The 24,921-nt window shown below is 32.9% G+C and overlaps 1 protein-coding gene across 1 annotated transcript in view; it reads right to left on the reverse strand.

Moving 5' to 3' along the window:
• Positions 1-222: 222 nt before the first annotated feature.
• Positions 223-24,921, reverse strand: part of LOC128993788 (arrestin domain-containing protein 3-like) — a 180,140-nt gene continuing 155,441 nt past the window's right edge. Inside the window, exons 2-8 of the mRNA XM_054417797.1 lie at positions 14,582-14,704; positions 7,066-7,196; positions 6,119-6,214; positions 4,711-4,890; positions 2,650-2,847; positions 1,766-1,877; positions 223-744 (exon numbers count right to left, since the gene is read on the reverse strand). Of these exons, the coding sequence (XP_054273772.1) occupies positions 581-744; positions 1,766-1,877; positions 2,650-2,847; positions 4,711-4,890; positions 6,119-6,214; positions 7,066-7,196; positions 14,582-14,704 (1,004 nt within the window). The 3' untranslated portion in view covers positions 223-580. The remainder of the gene's footprint in view (positions 745-1,765; positions 1,878-2,649; positions 2,848-4,710; positions 4,891-6,118; positions 6,215-7,065; positions 7,197-14,581; positions 14,705-24,921) is intronic.

Genomic DNA, 24,921 nt, shown 5'->3' on the forward strand with positions numbered 1-24,921 from the left:
TCACAATGTTCTTACCAAACACTTCACTAATCTGTCGATGAATTTAAATAGCTTTCACACCTTTAGCACTTACAAATTCTATTACAGCGTGCACTTCACAGTCGGCGGCAGTATCAATTGGCGACATCATTTTGGATGCTCGAAACCAGTGATGTAAACACGTCCGATTGTTGCCGAATTTCCGGCGCAGGCTTGCCAATAGATGCACATACACAGCACAAAGGTCGAAAATGCCAATAGCAGCGCTGGAATGGAGAAATTTAAAAACGGTACTTACTTAAAAAAACATGCCTTGTATATAAATTTATGTATCACAAATGGACAATATATGAGTTAACTTCTTAGATGTATATATTACACTTTTCATCTCAAAATCACACATAACCTACCAGGAGGAATGTAGGTATATTTCGGATTGTCAAATAACTCATTGACATCGATAGCAAATTTGAGCAGCGACATGAGATGGGAGAAACTTAAAACACTATTTTTCTTCTAGTTAATTTTCCTTACAAAAAGTGTATCTGCCAGAAAACATTTACATATGTTCATCTTATAAACAGAACATTTACACATGTGACTAGGTGGTGCTGCAGTCATGACTTTTTGTCACACATACGTACACGGGCCTGTACAAAACGACGGTCTCCCGGACCTCTTGAGCGTTACTTCCATCGTAGACTTGGCCTAGAAGAAACTCCGGCCCGATGTACATTCCTCCTTCTACATGCTCACAGGCCACATCTATAGACAGGAAGTAGTGAATTGGTGACAGTAAAATAAACATGTACGTGTATATATTTGAGTATGTATATGTAGAATATATTGTTAAATATTAACAATAAATCTCCTTTTCATTACTCTTTATTCGAAAATAGCCCATTTTCATACGGCTGAGCTCTTTGAAAATCGTCAATTTCCATGCACGAAAAACCGATAGTTATTAGCTGACTTTTCCTGACATAAACATTACTTTCGCTACACAAACCTTTGCCTGACATCAACAAAGTTACAACTGAAGTTCCTGGTTAGCTCAAAAGGAGTGGTGAAGTAGTTTTTTTCATCGATATAAAAAGTATCGTTCAATACTCGACACGAAAGTCCCATTTCGGGGCTTGATAGTGTATCCCATGCTCGTAGTGAAATATACTATTTAATAATTGGCGTTATTTGACTTATAACTTTGGCAAACATTAAGAACAAACTATGTTGGGGGATAGATGAAACTAGGCTGTTTTCCATTTGAAACTCACCTTCAACTTGTATATTTGAATAAAATTTCTACTTGATTATTTTTTGTCCTAGGACGCTAGGCGCGGGTCTGAGATTGTTTTTCACATTACTTAAGGCTAGACCTAAGGTTGCGGAATTATCACTTAGATCAAATCCATTGGTGATTTGGCGGGATTAGAAACCTGGACTTCAGGAACCGAAGTCCCACGCCCTAACCCCTGATAGTACTTGAATGTAATGCATAAAAATATCAATTCCTGTTTGATATTCATAATGAAAAATATCATATTTCTAGAGTCATTATTTAGTAAAAGATGGATTTTAATAAAATCCTAATCAAATCCTGTAAATCAACTGGTTATATTTTAAATTGAAAGACTTTTTTATTCGGTGAGAATAACATAAATACCAAGATTTTGAAAAAAATCATACCATGACAAACATAATTAAATAAGCAAAAGTGCACAGTATCCTCATAGATTTTTGTAGTTCTAGAAATAAACCAGTCAATGCTTGTGCAAAGTAAATTTACCGTAATGTATCGTCGGTTGTGTCGCGTTGGGGATTCTGAACGGAACGGTGGCAACTGTGATGGGGTAGTGCATGTGGAGGTCGTCACCAGACTTCTCAAACTCTAAATTGACCTGAAAAACATGAATATGTCTTAAAAGAACAGTGAAATTAAGATAGCAGACAAATATACAAAATATACGTACAACCATTTGACTATCGATAATAAATCTTGGTGATGTCTTCAAATCCAGTAAAGATTTTTATACAACTATCGTTGACAATATTCTTATCTTCAATTGGTTTTTTATGTAGATATACCTGTATTTAATTTTTTAATTTTGATCATGAAAACCATTCAATAAAGAGTATTTTGATATTAAATTGGTTGAAAATGACCAATACCACACATATCTTCGAAGCAAATTACAGTAGTAACTTTTTAATAATTCAGAAAGTAATGTTCCAAAGCTGAAAGAACCTATAAGTTAGTATATGTCTGAGCCAAATCTCATTAAAATAAACTTAAAATAATCGTTAATTTTTTTCCTGCACCATTTAAATTCTATAATTTGTTTGTAAGAGGCCGGACAAAACACAGGTTCCTCTAGTCCCTGGACTAACTAACTTCGGTTTTCTGTCCAAAGTATCATCTGCTAGCCCAATGACTATTAGTCATTGGGCTAGTCATCATTGGGATTAGTCAATGACTAATCCCATCTTGGTTCAAAATCGGCCCGGCATTAGACCGAACCAATAACCTTCATATTTGAAGGCGAGCACCATAACCACACAGTTACACATACAACTACATCGAAAACATTCTTCAAATTAATTGTAAGTACTCATAGTCTTAACATTTTTAATTTACGTCATTCAATAATATGTGAACATATCACGGTTTACCTTGAGCACATAGTAAATCTGCATGAGCCGGCAGATGCCTACTAGTGACGGTGGCATGACAGGCACCACTAGACTCTGGGCTGAGTCCCACTTGTGCCTCGTGTTGGGCTTGACCGAGTCTCCTTTATACTCCAGGACGAGGTGTTGTAGTTCCTTGGTCACTCCCAGAACTCCTCTGTCTATGAAATACTCCACGTACTGGAATGTGTAAAAAATTATTGTCACCGTAAATACATTGAAATTTTAGAAATTAAACTTTTCATACAGTCAATTTGTACTTGTCTTCATTTTTCCGAAGATATCGTAGATAACTAAACAAAAATAAATCTCAGTAAATTAAATTACAAAAATTGATTTCCAGAATTAATGGTATCCTTTTTTTTACTTAAAGACTTACTTCAATTTGAACTTTGTTTCAATTTAGTCTTTTAAAACCCTATTTTCCCTTTGTCAAATTTACACTGTAAAACCATTTGGCTTTTAATCTGGAATGGTTTTATCTAGAAGTAAAATAATTCTTATTAAGCTTTCGTCCATTTGTCAGCTTTCTTTTAATCAATTTGTGTAAACCGTAGACATCAAATTAGGATTCACTGATCTAAAGTTTGAAGGTACATTCTCAATGGTTTCTGTTAAACCGAAGATTAGATTACAACATTTTAAAAATGTGTATTTCTTTAATATATTGCACAATAGATATATTTAGTACGGGTGACTGTTGGTTACTTTAAACACTATTGAGTTTCTTTTGTAAGGGGCGTTTTATTATTATTTACGGTTACCAAAATAGTATAGGTTGGATGGAGCATCGACCATCAGAAGATTTTTATGAATCTGGACGACTATGAACTAGTCCAGATGTTGGACGAAACTGAACAACAAAGTTAAATAAGATGAAATGAGAAAGGAAGGGAATCTGCCATAAGGATTTGTGGTTAACAAGAAAGTAAGCAACAGAATCAGGTCGTTCAATATCGAAGTCAGGATACAAGCATTGTGTTATAATGTAGAAGGGAAGAGATTGAGTTTCGTAAGTGGTTTCGTGCGAATTGAAAATATGATGAATTTTATACAGATGAACAATGGGTGTTAACGGAAGAGACACATCAACCAAGTAATATGTCCAGAGTAATGGTTTCTGATTTATATTGATCATATCACCAAACGGTTGTTTTTAATCGAGCCACACGATTTTGTTTAATCTATAACTATATTTTTATTGTTAGGCTTAAAGCTGATGAAGAATATAAATTAGCTCTGGTAACCTAATTGTTTTATCTATATTTATTCATAGTAGAAGGCATATGCATTCCTTTTCCACGAAATCACTGTAGCTATATTTAGAATCAAAATGGACATACGATGTTGTCTTAGTCACTAAGTGTGCTGATATAAATTACTGAGTTCTGTCAAAAAAAAGCTAAATTTAAAAGCACATCTAGTGCACTGTAGTATCTCATATTATATGGAACATAGCCTATTCATCAAAGTTTTAACGAATAAAGGAAAACATATTTTCACATTAGCACACTCTATAATGAATTATTCAACTATGATCTAAAGTAAACAATTGGTTACAGTTAGATTGGTTACCAATGGGATGGATGTTTACTTCAGGATCCAGGAGTGTATTAGTAGTATCGTAGAAAAAAATACTCCCTTAGTAGTTTCCCATCCTTATGGAACAGCTGAAGCCAATTTCATTGTTAGTTCTGTCTGGTGTACTGTAGATGTCGTGATTTGTTTACACTTTTTTCTTTTTGTTTTTAGGGTTAGTTTCTTATTATTTTATGCCTCACTGTTTGGTTATATAGCTAGTGAACGAGTTATTGTTTATAATAAGATAGTTTTATTTGGTTAAATGAGGTTTTAAATGACTGAAATAACAAGAAACAAATTATAACTACAGTACACCGGACAGAACTAAAAATTAAAATTTGCTTCTGCTGTTCCATAAGGATGGGAAATCTACTAAGGGAGTATTTTTTATCTATGGTAGTATATGATTTTTACATTTATGAACTCATTTTTACATTTATTGTAATTTATTTAATATTTTACCTGTATTAACCTAACTTTGAGCCGCACCTCCTCTTCGCCCTGGTTGTCCACGTTGGCCCTCAGTTTTATCGACTCTCCACAACAATAAGCAGATCGCTCCAGCTGTGTTCGCAACGTTACTGGACCCTTCTTACAGCACATGCAGCAGATGGTCTTCTTGTCTTGGCCGATTATTGGTTTCTGAACAAATATTTCAATTAAATACGTGTACTCAACCATAAAACTATTGCTTGAATATTCCATGATTTTTCTTTTGTTGATCCATTAGTGAAAAAGCCGATGACACAAAAAACTACGCTTAGGGTTTAAAGTTGAGGCAACGAAAATGTGTTTTTATTAAGAACTAGTAAGGTCATGTATATTGTTGAAGGGAATTTGATTTTCTACAACCCCAAGACTGGCATTTATTTTGTGGGCCCACAGTATAGGTGTTACCTTGTCAGAAAGAACCAAAGCAAGAGAAAAAATGTATTATTCCTAATTTACAAACTTATTATAGTAAATAACATGAAAACTATAAAATATTTTAAGAATTTATACAGTACAAAAAATGTTTTAAGTTTAATAAGCTTTCATTATGTACACAATAACCTGTCATGTACGCATGGTATCCGAGATTTAAGAAAAATTGACACTTTCAAGCACCCTCCCTAACGATTCAAGGAGCATTGGAAGGGCCATTTAGTATATTCCCCTCCCAACTATATTGGTATAGTAGTACAAGGTTACAAAATCGGAAATGGCGTTCCGATTATTTCCCTCTATACCTTTTTTGATCATTGGTTGTCTGGACTACTAAAAAAAGTCAGCTATGATTTTGTAACCTATCCTCATTCATACGATCTATTGGGAATGACATTTTAAAGATGTTGAGCACCAACAGTATTTTATCCTGTATAAAGTTACCATTATAAATCTGTGGTAAGTAAATGGTATATTTAATCTTTCATTAGCACAATGTGGCCTTGCGACAAAGTAATACAAGTCATAACTTAAAATGATAAAATGATCCTTTGCGAAACAGTCTTAATCTTCAGATACCATAACATTCAACCACCTTTAAAAAAAAAAACATCTTTATTATAACGGTATACCGCTTTTCAATGCATTGCCAACCCATCTAACAATTGAGTCAAACCCTGTTATTTTTAAAAATCACTTCGAAAATTACTGGTGTCCAAGTGTTACTACCGTGTCCGTGATTTTATTGCTGATGGGTAGTCATGGGCATATGGTATGCTTGGTTCATGAATTGATTACATGTAAATATTGTTTATTTTAGTAGTTATTTTATAGTTTATAAGACAATCTGTATTTTTTTTAATGTATATTGAATTGGCCAATGCCTTAATGTAAATCTGGCCAAATAAATGACTTATGACTTGATCCGATCAAAAGCAAAGCTCACCAGGTACTGTTCGTCCATGCAGTCTATGTGAGGACCAATCACAGTGAAGTATTTCATACCCTGGGGAGGAGACGCGTACGGAATGTCCACTGTTACCTAAGAAACAACATGCTATGTTTGTAAATTGACTACTTTAAGTTAATAAGTTAATCAAACAATGCGCTGTAAAGTTGTAATTACCATTTTTGGATCACATGGTTCAAGGTACCTTAACTAAAGCTCCTGCAAATGTTAAAAATAATAACTATAATAACCATGACTTTGTGTTTCCTTCATTTGATCTACTGAGGGATAGACTTTCTTTGTACCCTTTTTTTATTGTTTCCTATTAAAAGCATAGCTATAATACACTTGGATAATATATTTGGTATATTTGATAATACATTTGGATAATACATTATAATAACATTTGGAGACACATTTTTACTTTAAACGTCATACAGATTACATACAAATTTATTCAATACATATTACCATCGTAGTTTATTTATTTTTATTGGAGAATAACGTACGTTAATCTCGCCATAAGGATACAGGTGAAAAACATTTTTAGTATTCTGCTATTAATTATTTTCCGTAAGTAGTTGAAGATAATGAGTGTATTTAAAAAAATAACTAAGTAAATGTGTAAAATAAAGATTTCTCTCTCTCTCTCTCTCTCTCTCTCTCTCTCTCTCTCTCTCTCTGTTTAAACAGATTCAGGAATTAGCACGTCATCAGAAATACAATTTAAAACTATTTCCTACACATCCCATAGTTAACATTGGTTCATTTCTGTAAACCGGAAGTCTGAAAGCATGACTTATCTCAAACACAAATTTCTCTAAAGAGGATTTTAAAATAAGGCTAAGTTTATTCACCTATTTAAACACTACTTATATTCTAAATTGAAACCTGAGTTCCTTTTAAGAATCAACCTACTCTTTTAGGTGTTCCCAAGAGTTTACCTTGATGTAATATCTTATGAAGCCAGGTTTGCTCTCGAAGGAGCACGGTAGACTACTTTCGGGCAGTTGAAATCTGAAGGGAAACTGGTGCAATCCACGAGGCAAGATAGGGATATTTCCATCTGGTTTGTCTGCAAAAACATGGATCAGTTTCAAAAATCCTGAAATTGAGAAGCCCAATAAAAATGTTTTTAGACATGAATTTTACCCATAAAGGTTGAGTTGGGTGCTCGGTTTTACAGCGTCAAAACTGGGAAATCGACACAGCGATGTCTTGGGTTCAAATCCTGATGTCACAATTAAAGGTTTTTATTAAATTAATTCTTTTTACTTTACCAGTTCAATACCATGCCTGGTCCGTTCCATGCACAGGAGTTTGAGGCCCATTCAGTGGCAAATGCATGTTGACGAGGATGTCAACAGTTTATAGAAAATTTAATTGGGTGATTATTTACACTAAATGTAAATACAGATATTTTGAATTTTTTATAGGTAAACATCTTAATTTTTATGTTTTGGGATAGATAATCTTATCACTTTTAGATGAGAAAGTACCAAAAATCTAGCACGAATAGTACACATCTTGTATGATCTGTGGCTACGCCAAAACGTACATGCGGGAAAGAGAGAATCTGTAGTAATGGGTGAATATTTGAAGATTTGGATACAAATTTTGAAAGTAAAGCAGTTTACATACAATTATCTGAGTGGTCTTTGCTCACTGAAAATCTAGGATTCATTGACTGAATTTGGGGTAATGGTTTGAAAATGCTATACTTTAGGATTTCTTGTTAAGAATAGGCATGTGTTGTATTTTTTACTACACAGGGTAGCATTTGAACAGTATAATTGTTTCATGTTTCATAACAGCTCAGGAATGTAAGTGGAAGTAGGGAGCCGTATATTGAAGGTGTGACGATTTAAAAAATCGTATACTGGCCATCATGCAAGAAGCTACGTGCAATCATAGACAAAAGAATTAAGTGCAATTAGTTTCCGCAGTGTAAGATAAGAATAAAGGTTATTAATTTGAATTTTTATTATTCCATTATTCAAACTAGGCGTTATTATACGTTAAAACAAAGTTTCGATACAATAGTCCAAGCAAACTAAACAAACTTACATAGGGATCGTTAAAAAAATTGCAAGAAAACGTTTTATGGTTTTATTTTGTAGAGTTGGGTTTGCAGAATGACATACTAAAAGTTGCCAAAAATCGGTGCACGAGAAAACCACTAAAATCGCAATTTAAAATGGCGACTTTTTCCAACATTGGACAAATTAAAAAAAAAGTAATTCATTTTGATAGGGAACATGTTTTGGCCGCCATCTTGGATCCGCCATATTGGACATAGATTTTTTTTTCAAAGTAATGATAGTGTTGTGACACATCATTACCAACTATATTTTTACACTGATATCAATGCCGAAATCCGTTTTTAAATATATTTATTCATTTAGAAGATATATTCAAACGAAAACTCTCCACCATACATTTCTTATGGACGTTTCGTAGTTTGATAATTGTTTTAAAATTATTTTTCTTATATCTCCAGTTCTTATTGACGCTTGTAGTTCGTTCTAGTCTTAAAATATTCAGTAATGTAAGGGCTTTCATTTGAGCTCTTGATCATAAAAATCAGACGAGTTAAAGACCAGCTACGAACCTCAGAACAATATTAAATTTAACTTTTTACAAATATATTTATATTAAAAGATTTATAACTCGGGTTGTTAATACGTCACCAAGTTCTTTCTGGTCTCAAATTACTCAGTGAAGGTTTAGCTTTGATTGTATTAATCACTAAACAAAATCTGACCATTTTAAAATGAGTCATGGTTCTTAATTTAACATTAAAATGTATTTATTTTGAAATTTGTCTTTAGTTAAGGACATATATCCCAAACCCTAATAACTCCCGGAAAGTAATCCATAGCTAAAATAAAAGTCAATAATTTGGCAAATTATTTAAGACTATAAAGAGTTTTGGGAGTTATTTAGAATTGGGGATATACGTCTTTAACTAAAGACAAATTTCAATATAAATACATTTTAATGTTAAATTATGGTCCATGACTCATTTTACAATTGTCAGCTTTTGTTTAATGATCAATAAAATTAAAGCCAAACATTTACTGAGTAATTTGAGACCAGAAATAACTTTGTGATGTATTAACAACCCGAGTTATAAATCTTTTAATAAAATATATATTTCTAAAAAGTTAAATTTAATACTGTTCTGAGGTTCGTAGCTGGTCTTTAACTCGTCTGATTTTAATGACCAAGAGCTCAAATGAAAGCCCTTACATTACTGAATATTTTAAGCCTAGAACGAACTACAAGTGTCAATAAGAACTGGAGATATAAGAAAAATAGTTTAAAATAAATTATCAAACTACGAAACGTCCATAAGAAATGTATGGTGGAGAGTTTTCGTTTGAATATATCTTCTAAATGAATAAATATATTTAAAAACGGATTTCGGCATTGAAATCAGTGTAAAAATTTAGTTGGTAATGATGTGTCACAACACTATCATTACATTGGAAAAAAATATCTATGTCCAATATGGCGGATCCAAGATGGCGGCCAAAACATGTTCCCTATCAAAATGAAGTACTAAGCACCCAATAAATACAAGTGGTGGTCCCAAGTCAATATCTCGAAAAAATGTGCATAGCAAATGCATGTGAAATATGTTTTTTTAGTTTGTCCAATGTTGGAAAAAGCCGCCATTTTAAATTGTGATTTTAGTGGTTTTCTCGTGCACCGATTTTTGGCAACTTTTAGTATGTCATTCTGCAAATCCAACTCTACAAAATAAAACCATAAAACGTTTTCTTGCAATTTTTTTAAGGTCATATCCTATATTTCTCCGACTAACAAAGGATAATTACTTATAAGTTTTTTGAGATGGGGACGACACCTATGTGCGTATTTCAACCCAAATATGAAACGATGAGGGTAGAATGGTGTGAGATTATTTGTGTAGCTTTGTCGCCGACTAAGATCAGCTGTTTCATTAGCCAGGATCATTTATTAAAAGCCCAATGACTATTTAAATTCAATATACATATGGGACACCTATATAGTCAATATGGCGGTCCATGAAACACGATTATTCTACATGTATTGTTGGGATTGATATTAATGCTCTTGATTTAACGCATAAATAAACTGGATTAATTGTTTTTATCAAAACATAATTGATGAAATGAGACTATCATTAATATCATCCTCCATTGGAAAACCTGGTTAAAGCATCAAAAATTGGATTACTTGTTTCATATTTCCCCTCAGGGATTACTCACATGGATGTCGTAAATCAAATCATCGCAAAATGTGTTTTTAATTAAGAAACATCTTTAAACAAATATATTTGATGTAACATTAATTTATTATTTTAATAAGATGGATATAATAGTATGTCTGTTCTTTACACAATACTATTTATTGGATAGTGTTACCGTGCAACTCAATCATTGGAAGCAAAGCTGTCAACGAATCCAAAATTGCTTTGAAGGTTAGGGCTGTGGAACAAAAAGTTAAGAAGAACTGGCTTTTTATTTCAAGGTTATCTAGTGAGGTTACAACTGATGAAGTTGTAGCCTACCTAAACGATAGCGGCATTAATGGTGAGTGTGTTAAACTTAAAACTAAGCATCATTCCTATAGCTCTTTCAAACTTGGTGTGACTCCTTCAGAGTTTCCCAAACTGCTTGACTCAAATTTCTGGCCTGTCGGTACTTTAGTTAAGGAGTTCATGTTTAAACCGCGACTCGACAGCAGTTTTGTTCCTTCCCGTGTTTTTTTAGGGAAGATGAACTAACTAAAGAGACTGTGTTATCATCCTCTAGAAAACTTTCAAATTTTTGCACTGTAAATATTCAAAGCCTAAGAAGTAAAATAGCCTTACTTGAGAACTTGTGTGATGAGAACGGTATTGATGTGCTCTGCATTCAGGAACATTGGATGGTTCATGAGGAAATAGGTCTCTATAATACTATTTCCAATCTAAACCTGGTAGCCTACTTCTGCCGCTCCCGTCCCTGGGGTGGTGTAGCTCTATATGTTAACAATAAACTCAACTGTAAACCTCTTGATCTGGAAAAATTCTCTGTAGAAATGCATGGGGAATTTGCTGGTGTGGTGATTAATGAACTCTCAACTGTTGTAGTTACCATGTATAGATCACCAAGTGGCAATGTGGTCACTTTTTTTAACTTATTAGAACTGTGTCTCGAATATCTTCTGACATTAGGTCTATTTGTGATTATCGGCACAGACCATAACATAAACTTGTTAAGACATTCAAGCGAGGTCACCGATTTTTTAAATTTACTCCGTAGTTATAACCTCTACTGTACCATAATTGAACCTACAAGAGAGAAAGCTTCGTTGGATACATTTATCTCTAATTTTGATCGCTGGAACTACAAAGCAGCTGTCAGCCGGGAACAGATTGCAGATCACCAGCATGTCTTCCTTTCCATTGAAACTGAATCCAGTGGTACTATTGCTGAAAACAGACTATTAGACACCAATTCTAGCCCTGAGGTTAGTTTTAGAGTATTCAACCCCTCTAATGTCCAGTATTTCAATGATATGGTATCAACGCATATTGATTTATGGTGCGAGACTTTGCCCTACCTTACTGCTAATGAGGCCTTTCATTGTTTATTTGACAACATAAAACATGCCTTTGACTTGTGCATTCCTCTTAAGAAGAAAACTTCTCAAGCAGGTGTTGTAAATAGCAATAGAAAAACACACTCCTCTGACTGGTTTGGTCCTGAACTATCTAGGTTAAGGAATTTTGTTATATTTGTAAGTGATCTGTCAAAGAACAACCCTACTCTAATTCCTTATTTAAAGAATTTAAGAACAAATTACAAAACAAAAGTAAAAGAGGCTAAGCAGGCTTCAGTGGCTGCTTCTATCTCCAATGCAGCAAATCCTTGTAAAGCAGCTTGGGATTTTATTAAAGCCACCAAATCAAAGCCCACTGTCAGTAGCAAAACCTTTGCCCAAGCTGAAGAATTTAATCAATATTTTGTAAATTCTGTAGAGGAACTCATAGGGGGTTGTAGCACATCCCTAACACCAAGTACTAGTACCGATAATGTAGAAAATAGTCTTAAATCAGTCCCAATTGTACCTTTTAACTTTTCTTGGAGGCCTGTGACGCCAACTGCTATCATTAACATTGTCCATAGCTTTAAACTGTCAAAGAGTAAAGATTGTTTTGACATGACGATTGAACTGCTTAAGGGTATAATTAATGTAATTGCTTCTCCCATGGCTACCATCATAAACACCTGTTTGTATGAGGGGGTATTTCCTGACGCCTTGAAAATCTCCAGAGTGGTACCAATTTTTAAAAAGGGATCTCATGATAACTTGTCAAGTTATAGACCTATAGCTATAATTCCCATTCTGGCAAAGGTGTTTGAGGCTGTTATGCTGGAACAACTGTATGAGTACTTTGAAGTGCATCACCTGCTTGTGCCTGGGCAGTACGGCTTTAGGAAGGGCAGATCCACTGTTTCGGCAGTGGACTCCCTTCTTCAGGTAGTGCTTGATTGCTTTGAAACCAAACAAAACACTTCTGTCTTGCTCTGTGATCTTTCACGAGCTTTTGACTGTGTCTCTCACCAAATTCTTCTTATGAAACTTGAAAGATATGGCCTGCAGAGTGGTGCACTCGACGTACTCAGATCTTACCTTAGCAATAGACAGCAGATAGTATGTTGGAATGGTAGAAATTCCACCCCTTTGGCAGTAAATCATGGTGTCCCTCAGGGCTCCATATTGGGCCCTTTCTTGTTTTTGGTGGCCATTAATGACCTCTACTATGAAGTGTCAGGTAACGTTATTATTTATGCAGATGACACTACCTTGTTTGCCAAAGATCCTGACTTGAAGCTCTCAAAAACCAAAGTTGAGGGTTTTCTTTCTACTGCTACTGCCTGGTTCAATGTTAACAAACTGATCCTCAATGAATCCAAGACTCAGGCAATCACCTTTAGCTTGGGAAAGTCTGCTGAGTGCACTGACCATGTAAAGCTGCTGGGCTTTACTCTGGACCCTCACCTTGACTGGGGAGATCATATTGAGTCGCTGTGCTGTAGGCTTAACAGGGTTATATTTTTATTGAGAAGACTGAGTTTTTACCTGCCAAAAGATTTTATTCGTGTTGCTTACTTTGCTTTTTTTCACTCTATTATTGTCTACGGAACGAGACTCTGGGGTCACTCGCCTAAAGTCAACAAAATTCTGGTTCTGCAAAAGAAAGCGATGAGGGTACTTAGTGGAGCCCAGGATCTCGCGCACTCCAAACCACTGTTTCTCCAAAACAAAGTCATGACTGTATATAATGTATATATTTTTCAATGTCTCCTAGAAATTAAGTCCAATGAAATATACCTACCTAGAAATCAGCATGTACATAGCCATAACACTAGAAATAGGTTTGATATTTTCACTGTAAGGCACAGACTGAGTAAATCAATTAATTGTTTTCCTGTTACAGGTTGCAAGTATTTTAACCATCTGCCTCTTGAAGTGAGGCGTTTGCCTTTACAAAAATTCAAAGCCTTTCTAAATAATTGGCTCCTAGAAACACCTTTATTTGACTCTAGTGAGTTTCTTAAGACAGAGGTCCACCTGTAATTAGGTAATGCATGGTGTGTGCTTTTTTTTTAACTGCTTTTTGATTTTATTTTCTCCAAATGTGCATGGTTTTAATCTGATTTATTTAACTTTTTATTTTGTATGCTATTTGACTTAAACTAAGCATGGTTTGATTTGATTGTTAACCAATCTCTGATGATGGTTTATTTTTATTTACTGAATTATGTATTGACATAGCCTATTATGTAATGTTTAATGGCCAAATAAACAATTTGAATTTGAATTTGAACTGTGATTGGTGATATTTAAAAAAAGACTACTTAACGCATTCATTCGTTAATATTTCCATATACTTATACTCCTATGTATTTATACTATAAAATCGCAATAAAATTTACATTCATCACTAGCGCAAAATCTCCGCCATTAAGTGTTTCAATTTAAATCTATACTTCGTTTACACATTAGTACGAACAACTATTAACTTTCGAAAGAAACACTACTCATTGAGAAATAAATACCTATTAAATTGTGGGGACAGTCAGCGTCATCAAAAAGATTCCATAATTTATGGCAAGCTTTTCACTTAGGTCAGCTCGATTGAAGAATCTGCGATTAACTAAAATCCCTAATTAACAAGTACACCATCGTTGGCTTTTAACTTAATAAATGTTCATCTAAAAAATCAAGTACTAACTAGGTAGACTATTTAAAAAGGTTTTCTGCATAATGGGTAATTTTAAACTATGTGTAGCCACCTGGAAACCATGTTGGAAAATGTGCTAGATCAGACTCAAGGTAAAATGTCAATAGGCTTCGCATTTGCCGAACATCTGTCCATTTCAAAGTTAATTAAAGGCAGACAAATGTAAATGGCTGTACCTTTTCCCCAGATGATGGCCCGGTCGTCGATGAAGTACTGGTCGTCTCTCACGGTTCTTCTGTCTCCGCTCACAACCACCTTCCACTCCGCGTGTGCCTTGCCTCTCAAGACAACCCTTACAGCTGGAACAAAACAATGTGTTAGAGTCTTTCTGGATGAAAGCATCAAATATCTAAAACTAGACATTTGAAATGTGTTAAATATGCTATAATACCTCCTGCTACTTTATCCTGACGACTTGCTATATCCTGTCATATCTTAGGAATGGGACAATGTTTTAAAATCTCATCCTACCTTTAAAACTGTTATTATTGTTAACAGAACAATATTTTCTTATCCTTCAAATCCTCCTGACAATATCTATACTATTTTTCCTTTATCACCGAAGCAGATGGATGTTTTTACAGCGGTTTGTGATACCACCTGATGATTTCCACCTGCTATTTCCTGATACGTATTACATGTTATTACCTTAATTAATATTCAACCCAACACACTAGTACTCTCTGGTGAGGTGGTCCTGAACTTATTTCCTTTGCTCGAAATTTTTACATTCCATGGGAAGTATTCTGTGTATGGTCAATGCTTATACTAACTGATTCCTTACATTTTCCTTCATAAACTATAAAGGGCTAGAGGACAAGGAACTATTGTATATTGATTCCAGCCATTCCGTAAGAGTCATACATCTATAAGAGAACATGTTTAGTTTGTTTCAAGAATAGTAATCAGGGTTTAAAGACATTAACCACCTACATATGGTCAATATTACGTCACCGTTTAGTGAGGTCTAATTATGCAACATAGTATTGATTTGTGTATGTATAATCTGCCATACAACGCACGTTCCAGTACAGTTGATACTAGTCAAACAGTGCTGTATCACGATTACGAGACCTGTGCATGATTGATGGTTCTTGTAGTTATAGCAAACATCAACACGTACAATTGTTATGCTAATAAACTTGAATCGATTGTAATCAAATAAGGAATTAATTGAGTTTGATTAAACCATCATTGTCCTCTAGTATTTATTTTATGGTGATTTTAAAGCTATAACAACTTTTTGTGTGTGTGTTTATGTTATTCCTTATAAATCTAAGTAATATAAAATTGGATGAGCGGTGGCTGAGTAGTTAGCGTATACCACCACTAGTTAGCTATATGAAAATATAGTTTATTATTTTATTAAAATAAAATATACACTGTATAATATCGGCCGAGAATATAAAACACAATATTATTATTGTGAACACATTATTATTGTGAATTAACAATTAAAATACCCCCGCCGCAGCAAACCTGCAGACTAAGCGAATTTCCATTTGACTGATTGGATTTACACTGAAATGTCTACTTAAAAATATAACACTTATTCCCGATTTAAATAGAATTAGTTTTAACAAGTACTTAGGTTTGCTGCATCAGGGAGGGTAAAACTGTTTTTTTAATGTTAATAGTTAGGAAGAAATAAAAACATTTTCCAAATTTGATCAAAATATGTTCATAAACAAGCAAACTACAACAGTTTACTTATTCTCCATAAGAATAACATGGGAATTTTAAATTTACAATTTTTTGGAATTTTCTCCGTAACCATTAGGCGCATAATACCGCTTCAATATACTAAATTATTTGTTTTTTAAAGCTCTACAAAATGGTTTGGAAATAAATTGCTAAATTTTATGTTTTTTAGGTCAAAAATGGGAAAAACCTATTTTTACCCCATAAAACTTCCCGTAAACCCCCGTTCCCATGGTCCGATCATGCTGGATCGCGAACTCGTTCGAATAAACGTAGGTTTACACGTTTGTACCAAATTTTATCAAAAGTGGATCATTTTTGCTCGAGTTATCGTGCTAACGGACACACACACACACACACACACACATATATATATATATATATATGAATTTGAACGGATGGTGTTTTTGGCCGGCCTCTAGGGACCACAAAACGAAAAAAATCGGTCCCGCGTCCAGGTCTTACCATGAGTACTACGGTAATAGCTTGTTCCCTATATGGGAAATTCACTATAAGGGGAATTAACCATAAAATGTTTCATGGTCTATGCATAGACATTTATAATAATTTAAACGAAATATGTATTGATCGGTTGTTAACTTTATATGCATTTTACTATGGTCTATAAACTGTTAAAAGTGATTCAGAAGAAAATATTTAGATATAAACTATCAAATTACTCTGACCTTGGTAGGTAGGGTGTATATCTGGTAAATATAAGATTCATAGATCTACAATAAAATTGTTTGGTTACCGACAACACTGGAAACATAGTACAAGGTTTAAAAAATGAATAACGAAATATTTTATGGTTAATACTCTTTTAGAACATATAAATTATGTAATTATATAATCATATATATATATATATATATATATATACATGCATTAAAAAATCTTATACAATCATAAAGACATTCACAAAGCACACTTCATGTTTACTATTTTGTTGTTTTTAAACTATTTGACATTCTAGAAATTATTAAAATATCAAACATAGAAGAAAAGGGTAGTTATTGCAGGGTAATACAAAATAAATATACAGGGTAATATAAAACACTGTTGAAGATTGTATCCTTAATGACAGTACAAATGTTTACCCTTTAACTTCTTAATATTTTTAGTAAGCTAAAATATAAAAGTCGTGCTGTCAAGTTGGCATTGCTTCCGGATTGCGGAGACTCGAAACATGAATATTCAGAAGGTAACACTTCATCCGACACTTCGTTCCCGTCAAGTTTCTGTCATGTCTTCATTTACATTCTAAGTTTGAAGAGTTTTCTGAATTCCATATTGACCAGCCTTTTTTCTTGTATTGGTGAGTCAACTTAAGATATTGAACTTGTTATATTTCCTACAGTTAGCTATAAAACGACAATTTTTACCCTTATATTTAGACACAAAATATTTAATTTTTCCACCCCTTACTTTCCTGTACAATCCTCAAACATAGTACAGTAAGAATGTGTACATCCAATCGTAAGTCGTGAAACACGTGTAAACAAGTTGGCAGCACTGGTTGTACGTATTGCACCTACAATGTAATTTTAACTTTTTCAATAAGCCAAAATGTTTATAAAAATTTATTGTTATTTGTTTATTGATAAAAGTATGTATGATTAAATCAATCCTTTGCAAATAATAATACTTGTGAAAGCAATTATAATACAAATACACCAAGAGAGTTGATGGAAATAGTCAACGGTTTCATGTAACCATCCGGTAAATCAATAAAAAATATAGATAGATCTGTGAACTATCTTATTATTGATTTTTAAGCAGGACAGTTAAATAAAAATTTAAAACTGTTGGTAATATTGATATTGTAACGAGGAACTAATGATTAATTAGCTTACTAAGAAATTATTATCAGTTAGTTCTCTAGAATGCATCAACATGCTATTTACTTTACAAAAATAAGTACTAGTTAAACAGTTCCAATAAAAGACATTTTTTCTACTACCACTCATGCATTAATTTGTTTAAGAAGTAAACAAAAAAAATCTTATCGATGGACAACGTTACATTAGCATACATGTCAATGGCTCACCAACACAGTAGACGGAACAGTTGGTGGTTACAATAATTGGCACGAATTATTCTCTCTAATCCTCATAACCACTAAGCCCCAATGATATTCCGGATCCCCCGTATGTGTGTTTATCAGAATGGCTAAAAAATTAGCATTTTTCATATATCTTTGTTGGAAATTCGACCGTAAGTAGTTTGTTTTCTCATTCCTAATAATCAGTTATTTCAATAATACATGAAATGTTGCGTTCGTTGACAATAACAAATAGAAAAAAAGCAGTTTTTACGATATAAAGGTTATCATAGTTTGCCATCGTTACATTTTAGCTTTACTAATCAATTTCCTCCATGTCTAGTTTAGAACTTAGATCCGGAAACTTTGATCTTTAGTGATATATATAATAATTAGAACAATATACAATTAAAAACTTTGTTCCTAAAGGAAACTTTCAAAATAAGATTTCTTAAGTTACGCATAATTTACCTGTAACTTTTTTACCTCCCGAACCGTAGTTTTGTGCAAAAATAAGACAGTATTGGCGATGTTCTGTCTGTGAAATACAGGTGAATGTTGACGGCCGCCCGATATGACCTGATTCCAAATCAAAAATCCGTCTCAATATTACATCAAAGAACCAGATATTGGTCCAGGTTTGAAAAGAAGGGTGAATCCAATCATAGGAATGAGCAGGTTGTATTTTTTACCACTTAATTGGATTTGACTACCTTTGACATAACCTTTAATAAAGATAGTATAAAAAAATCTTTTGTATTATATAATATTAATTAAAAATACTTAGAACAGATAGATTTTAAATACAAGAACCTTTATAAAAGTTAGATATGTAATTAAACCCGAATGTTTTTTGTTAAATAGATAAAGGATTGCAAATACATTTCAAGTAGCGAATGGCATTCTATACTCCTGGGACAAGAGTATTCTTTACCCAGAACTACAACTAACCACTAGCCAACTATTTTTAATTAATTAGTATTTCCTATTTTTATTTATGTTTAAGTCAACATGTTAAGAATTTAATAAAAATTCATAGATTAACAGTTTACACTTTGGTTTGTTATCTTGTGTTTGTCCAATATTCATTAAACACATCAAAAGCCACACAGGTTAAAAACCTGAAGCATAACAAATCGTATACTGAATAGACTTTCTCCTCTTTGTAGGGATGAACAATGCGTTGAAACCTGACTTAAAATAGTTATATTTTCTTTATTATTTAACAAACTAAACACAAGATTTAGTTTTAAAAATCAATACAACACCCAAGCCAATAATACAAACGGCCACTATTAGCCAAACGAGATCTTTCAAAGTTAAGTATTGCAGTCGTTACATCAGCGTTGTGAGAGCCTAGTGAAGCCAAGAGGAGAACTGTAAATTACGTCACGTGATTTCAGGCCAATTTCGGTCATCCTTTCCTTCTCACAGGATGTCTTGGAAAGAAATGTGTCGACCTATACTTTATAACGTAATGAAGTGAAACAGAGCCCCTTAGTAGTAACACTGCTGCAAATTTTAACTAACAAAAGTTTTTCTTTTGACGTCTATAGATGCCTCAACTGAATCGATCAATAGCCGATATTGACAGATTCGTATTGAACTTTTAAAAATGAGTCATGGACAGGTTAAATACCTTTGTACTGTAAGTAAACCGGGTTTTTAGTCAGCAACCAAGGTTTCAATCCGTCAACCAAGTATGTCATGACTCAACTTCTGCCGGTTACACCAATCGAAGTATATTATGGTTACACCATGCAACCGCTATCAGTATTACCAGAGAGCACATTACCATTTATAGCACAAGCTGGCAGATTTTTTTTTGTAAACAGTATAAAAACTTACCTGATTCAAAACATTGGTCGCTGACTAAAACCCGTTTCACTAACTACAGGTGTTTAACCTTTTCTTTGAAGAACTATGTGCTACATGTAGGGAAAATTAATTCAGTTACAAATCAAAGTTGTATAACCTAAAAGCAATGATTTAAAACAACGAAATCAAGCTTGCAGTGCTGCTCGGGTAGGTTTGCTGTAGAGAATGTGTTAATTACACAAGCGTTCCATTGTGTAAAACATCAACAATAAGAGGCAGTCAGCTGTGTAAAGGTCGCTGCGCATCACTGTTGAACTCCCCGAGATTTTCCTTCAATACTTGATTATATTAATTTTAAGGATCCACTAATTCATCAATTCGTATAATATACAAACTGTTTAGCCTGAAATACACTCAATAGCCACTTAAGTAACAACTCGTTTAATTTTGTCTGTGCTAGATACTAGCGAGTTATTTTTATGTGCAATTCATTCAAGAGTTTCGAAACTTCTCATATCCTCACATCTGTCCACGTGGGCCTTAAAACTGTGCGTTGCATATCTGAAACCAGGCAATTGGTTATTGTTTGCAGAACAAGAACAAACTGTAAAGACGAATTTCAAGTAACCGCCTTGGTTTGTCTAAAACTAACCTAGACTTAGCCTTTTCATAATACGTGTTTTCAGATATTATCCAACTAAGGAATCCCAAGTAGAGATTTATGCCCCTAAGATTGTGTTACATTTCTGAATCTTAAGAAAATTCTTACGTACCTATCTTTAAAGGTCAGATACCTATAAACTGTTGCGTAATGTTGTTAAATAAACGAAAGTGTAAAAATTTTCAACTGTATAGATTACTTGCAGAGGCTAGACTTATGCATGGATAACGCCCTGAGTTATAATAACATTTGATAATTGGTTGCTTATGTTATTGAGATAACAAGTGATATAAAGTGCTATTTGAATGTAAGTTTCTTTTCCTAAAATACTGTTAGGTACGATTCAAAGGCCCCAGGCATGTGTGAATGGGCTATGCAAGGTTAATATCAGAATCAGAACCAGAATATATATATATATATATATTTTATTTTTTTTTAGAGATAGAGGTGTCTTTTCTTGTTTGTTTAAGAAGGAAAGAAAGTTGTTCTATTATTGCTTCTGATGCCTCATTTGATTAGCCTGGTCGAAATGTATTGTAACTGAAACTTTCTCAAAAAGTGTTAAAGATGTTTTTGATCATATGTATACACGTAAATATATGACGTTATGTATATATGTATACACGGAAAATACAAAAAGTTTTCTTTTAGTTAAATGAGGTACTAAAATGAGGCAGAAGAAAATCATAATTAGTTTTGATTCTCCATTTAGTAGTATTTTCATAAATTCTACAACAAAAAACCTTTGAATTTCTGAATGTAGCTCATTAGATGTAGTGCAGTTTCAAATTAAAACATAAATGTATAGTACTGTAATAAACAAACAAACAATTTTTTATAAACTATTTAACATTTCACAATTTTTAAATTTAGCCAATATGCATTTAATTACACTCTCTTTCTTCTATAACCATGAAAACTTTGAAGGATCTTCCCTTGAAAGGATGTTAAATAAATCGAGAAACTTGTTTCCCCCAAATTCCGTCACCTGCCACATGTGATTCACCGGAAAGAAGCTATTCATCTTGATAGAGACCAGATGTTATCAATCATCTAAACAGTATATTCTCAGAATATATTCATCGTGTTTATTGATACTTCAAATATTACATAATAATTGTTTGGATAATGTTGTTACGAAAATACATGACTATATTTCATCCAACGGAATTGAGTTTCCTCATCCTACCCGCCCTTAATGGGAAAGCTACTGTAACAGGAATTTAGGTTATACAATATACAGTAATACATACTTAATTTATTTTCACTATTTCTGGAAATAATTTATTACATTTATAAGGAATCACGCTGTTGGATAAGTGAATAAATCTTCATATTTTTTGTATAATGTCTGTTTATGTCGGTTTAAAGTAGAGTCATAATTTTTAAGATTTTTCACAGTTTTTTCAACAACTAGAATTATCTATTCAATTATCAGGAAAAATTGAAATAAACGAAAACAAATTTAAATTTATTTTGATATATAACAAGTAATTTAATAACTGCTGCATTAAAATAGGATAAATATTCCATTGCATGTTAAATTGAGTATTTGTACTAACAAAACCAAAACGTATTGAACTATACACTTGTTTGTGATCAAATACAGATCTGGATTGAATTATTTCTTTCTACGTAATACTGTCTACTGATCCATTCCATTGGGTGTTCAGCCGAACGTGATTTAACAAAGAATGTTGTATCACTAATTAATAAAAGGACTTTAAACGAATTCAAAAACATTGTCACCATTTTTTACGTTGTAATGATTTTGTTTGTGACTTTTTTCTTAATGTAAAACTGGTTTTAAATTAAATTTAAAAAACATAAGTTTTATACCGTATGTAATAATTTGGTAGTGTTTGGAGAAAATAACATTTTGATTACGAATTATGAGTTGAATGGTCAACTAGCACATTTAATTATTTATTTTCCGTTATTATTACATAAATATTCATATTTTGTAACTTAATGGGAGAGTTCATGAGAAAAAGATTTTTTTTAATTATATTTTTATATTATTATTTGAATTATAAAATAAATTATATTAGTGGCTCTACATTAAATTCTATATATAAAAAAACATCAAATATAAGAACGTACAATTTTTACTCTCCTTGAAAAAAAAAATAGTAAAAGTTAATTATGCATGGCGATTTTTTTCTTGAGTATTTTAGTAGTATCTATTTTACTTTATTACAATGTAAGTTTTACATTCACTGTAATTTATTAACCAAACATTTAAAATTTAAAGACATTTTCTCCACCTCCCTACTTAGATTCCATTATTGTAAATTGGGGATTTCGGTGACTTTGTTTTATGAATACTGTAGTTAAAAATCCATGTAAAAAATATAAAAGCTTCTATGTTTTTAATAAACACTTTGCCGTAAAGCAGCCAGTCAAAGGTTAGTACTGTACCTATTCAATATTCTGGGCGAAATTTTCTCATAAAATATTTCCGGAAACTAGAAGCACCTTGTCGTCAGAGTCAATGTTTAAGGTAATGGGCATTGAAACCCTTCCTTTATAAACATCTGGCCTTTACAGGGTACTTATAAAACATTGAGTAATTTATAAATAAGTAATGTATAAATTATTATCACTGCAACACTAATATTTAGTCTTAAGTTTAATAAAAACACCACAAAATATAACACAGTACATCTTCCAACGATTTGCTTAAACTAAGATATTCCAGTCATAAATCAAAGTTCAGACTTGTCTTGAAGCGTGGTGTGCAGCTTGAATAAGAAATAAAAGTAATAAATACATCTCAAGTTTGTTATGTGCCAGGTTCAACTGAAGACTTGGGTTATATGAGTAACACGATCCGTCCAACTTGTATATTGCTATATGTACCTCTATCAGTGTAACTTATAACTGTGTTTTTTTTACGCGAGTAACTGTTATATTAGCTGTGAAGGAAAAGCCCACACTATGTCCTTGGTGCTATGAATCGCCTAACTGTAAGAAAGTCTGATTGATTAATAGTCCAATGACAAGTTACATTTGGGTTTTGGTAACGACTTTGCTTGGAATAGAATGTTTACGTATTACAATCTGAGTATTTACATCAATATTGGTACTGTATAACTTGTAAACGGTTTTACGTATTTCGACTTGCATAACATTTACACATTACCATTATAAATATCGCGGACAGCGCAACACTTATAAAAACCGTATGTTCCTTTTTCAGAATAATATTTTAGCCACATTGCACACAGCTAGTTTGCTTGTTTTACTCTTACTTGATATTGTAAAAACAATAAGCCATTATCACAAAGTCTCCACGTTTTCTCCTGTACAAAAGAGCATCTGTTTTGTTTGATCAGACAACACAAAAGCACGCTAAACGCTGATACAGGAACTTCAGACTAAGGACACTAGACAATGAAGGAAGGAGGAGAGGTAATTGATAAAACCGTGGAGGGGAGGTAGAGGTGGCACAGTTTAGTGGTAGTTTGTAATTAATTATTGGTCGTCGTTCGCCACCAACTAAATTGACTGTGATAGAAAATGACACCTACTCTCTCCCTCCAGCCTTCCAGTGCAAACTATAATTAAGTTACAATATATTTATACACAAGTTTTTATATATTTTAATTTAATGGGTAAGAGGTTGAATATTTTCAAAAACTTTGCATTAAAAAGTCTTATTGTGTCGGTTGAATGTATTTATTAGTTTTACAAGCTTTGTAGATTTCTGTTAACTCATTACAATTCAAAAAGGTTGACAGAGAATACAGTTGTAGCCCAAATATTTTATAAACTATACCTTTGAAGATCATAGCAATTTAATTTAATTGAAACTCCCAATATTTTTACCAATATGACAATGTCCAAAAGTAGCAATCTGCCCGTTACGTTTTATAAAACTCTTGTAGAATTATTATTGAAACATCCATGTGTTCAAACTTTAGGAGAAAACTAACTACTCTAGTAAATCACCATGGTTAGAAAAGGACAAAAATCCGCCCTTTTATTTTACGAACTGTTATTTTAAGATAAATATTATATGAGCAATGTGCTTAATTTGTATCGTAAAAAAATCACAATAATCATGAGTAGGGGTACTCTCAGAACAGAGAACTAATATTGATTTGTATAGAGCATTGCTTAAGTTAGGTCAAAACCACAATCCAAATAAAGTAGATTTCAAATTGGAGCAGAGAGCTAAATATGTCTAAAATATGAAAATTTACTAATTTGCTTATCAATAAAAATTATCAAATAAAGTCTTGCAAATTGAGTTTAAAGAAGTAATGTTGTTTTAAAATATACAGGCT

Source organism: Macrosteles quadrilineatus, unplaced genomic scaffold, assembly GCF_028750875.1.
Source record: "Macrosteles quadrilineatus isolate MER2022 unplaced genomic scaffold, UCM_ALF_1.0 Scaffold_5__1_contigs__length_97177068, whole genome shotgun sequence".
Taxonomy (NCBI): Eukaryota; Metazoa; Arthropoda; class Insecta; order Hemiptera; family Cicadellidae; genus Macrosteles; species Macrosteles quadrilineatus.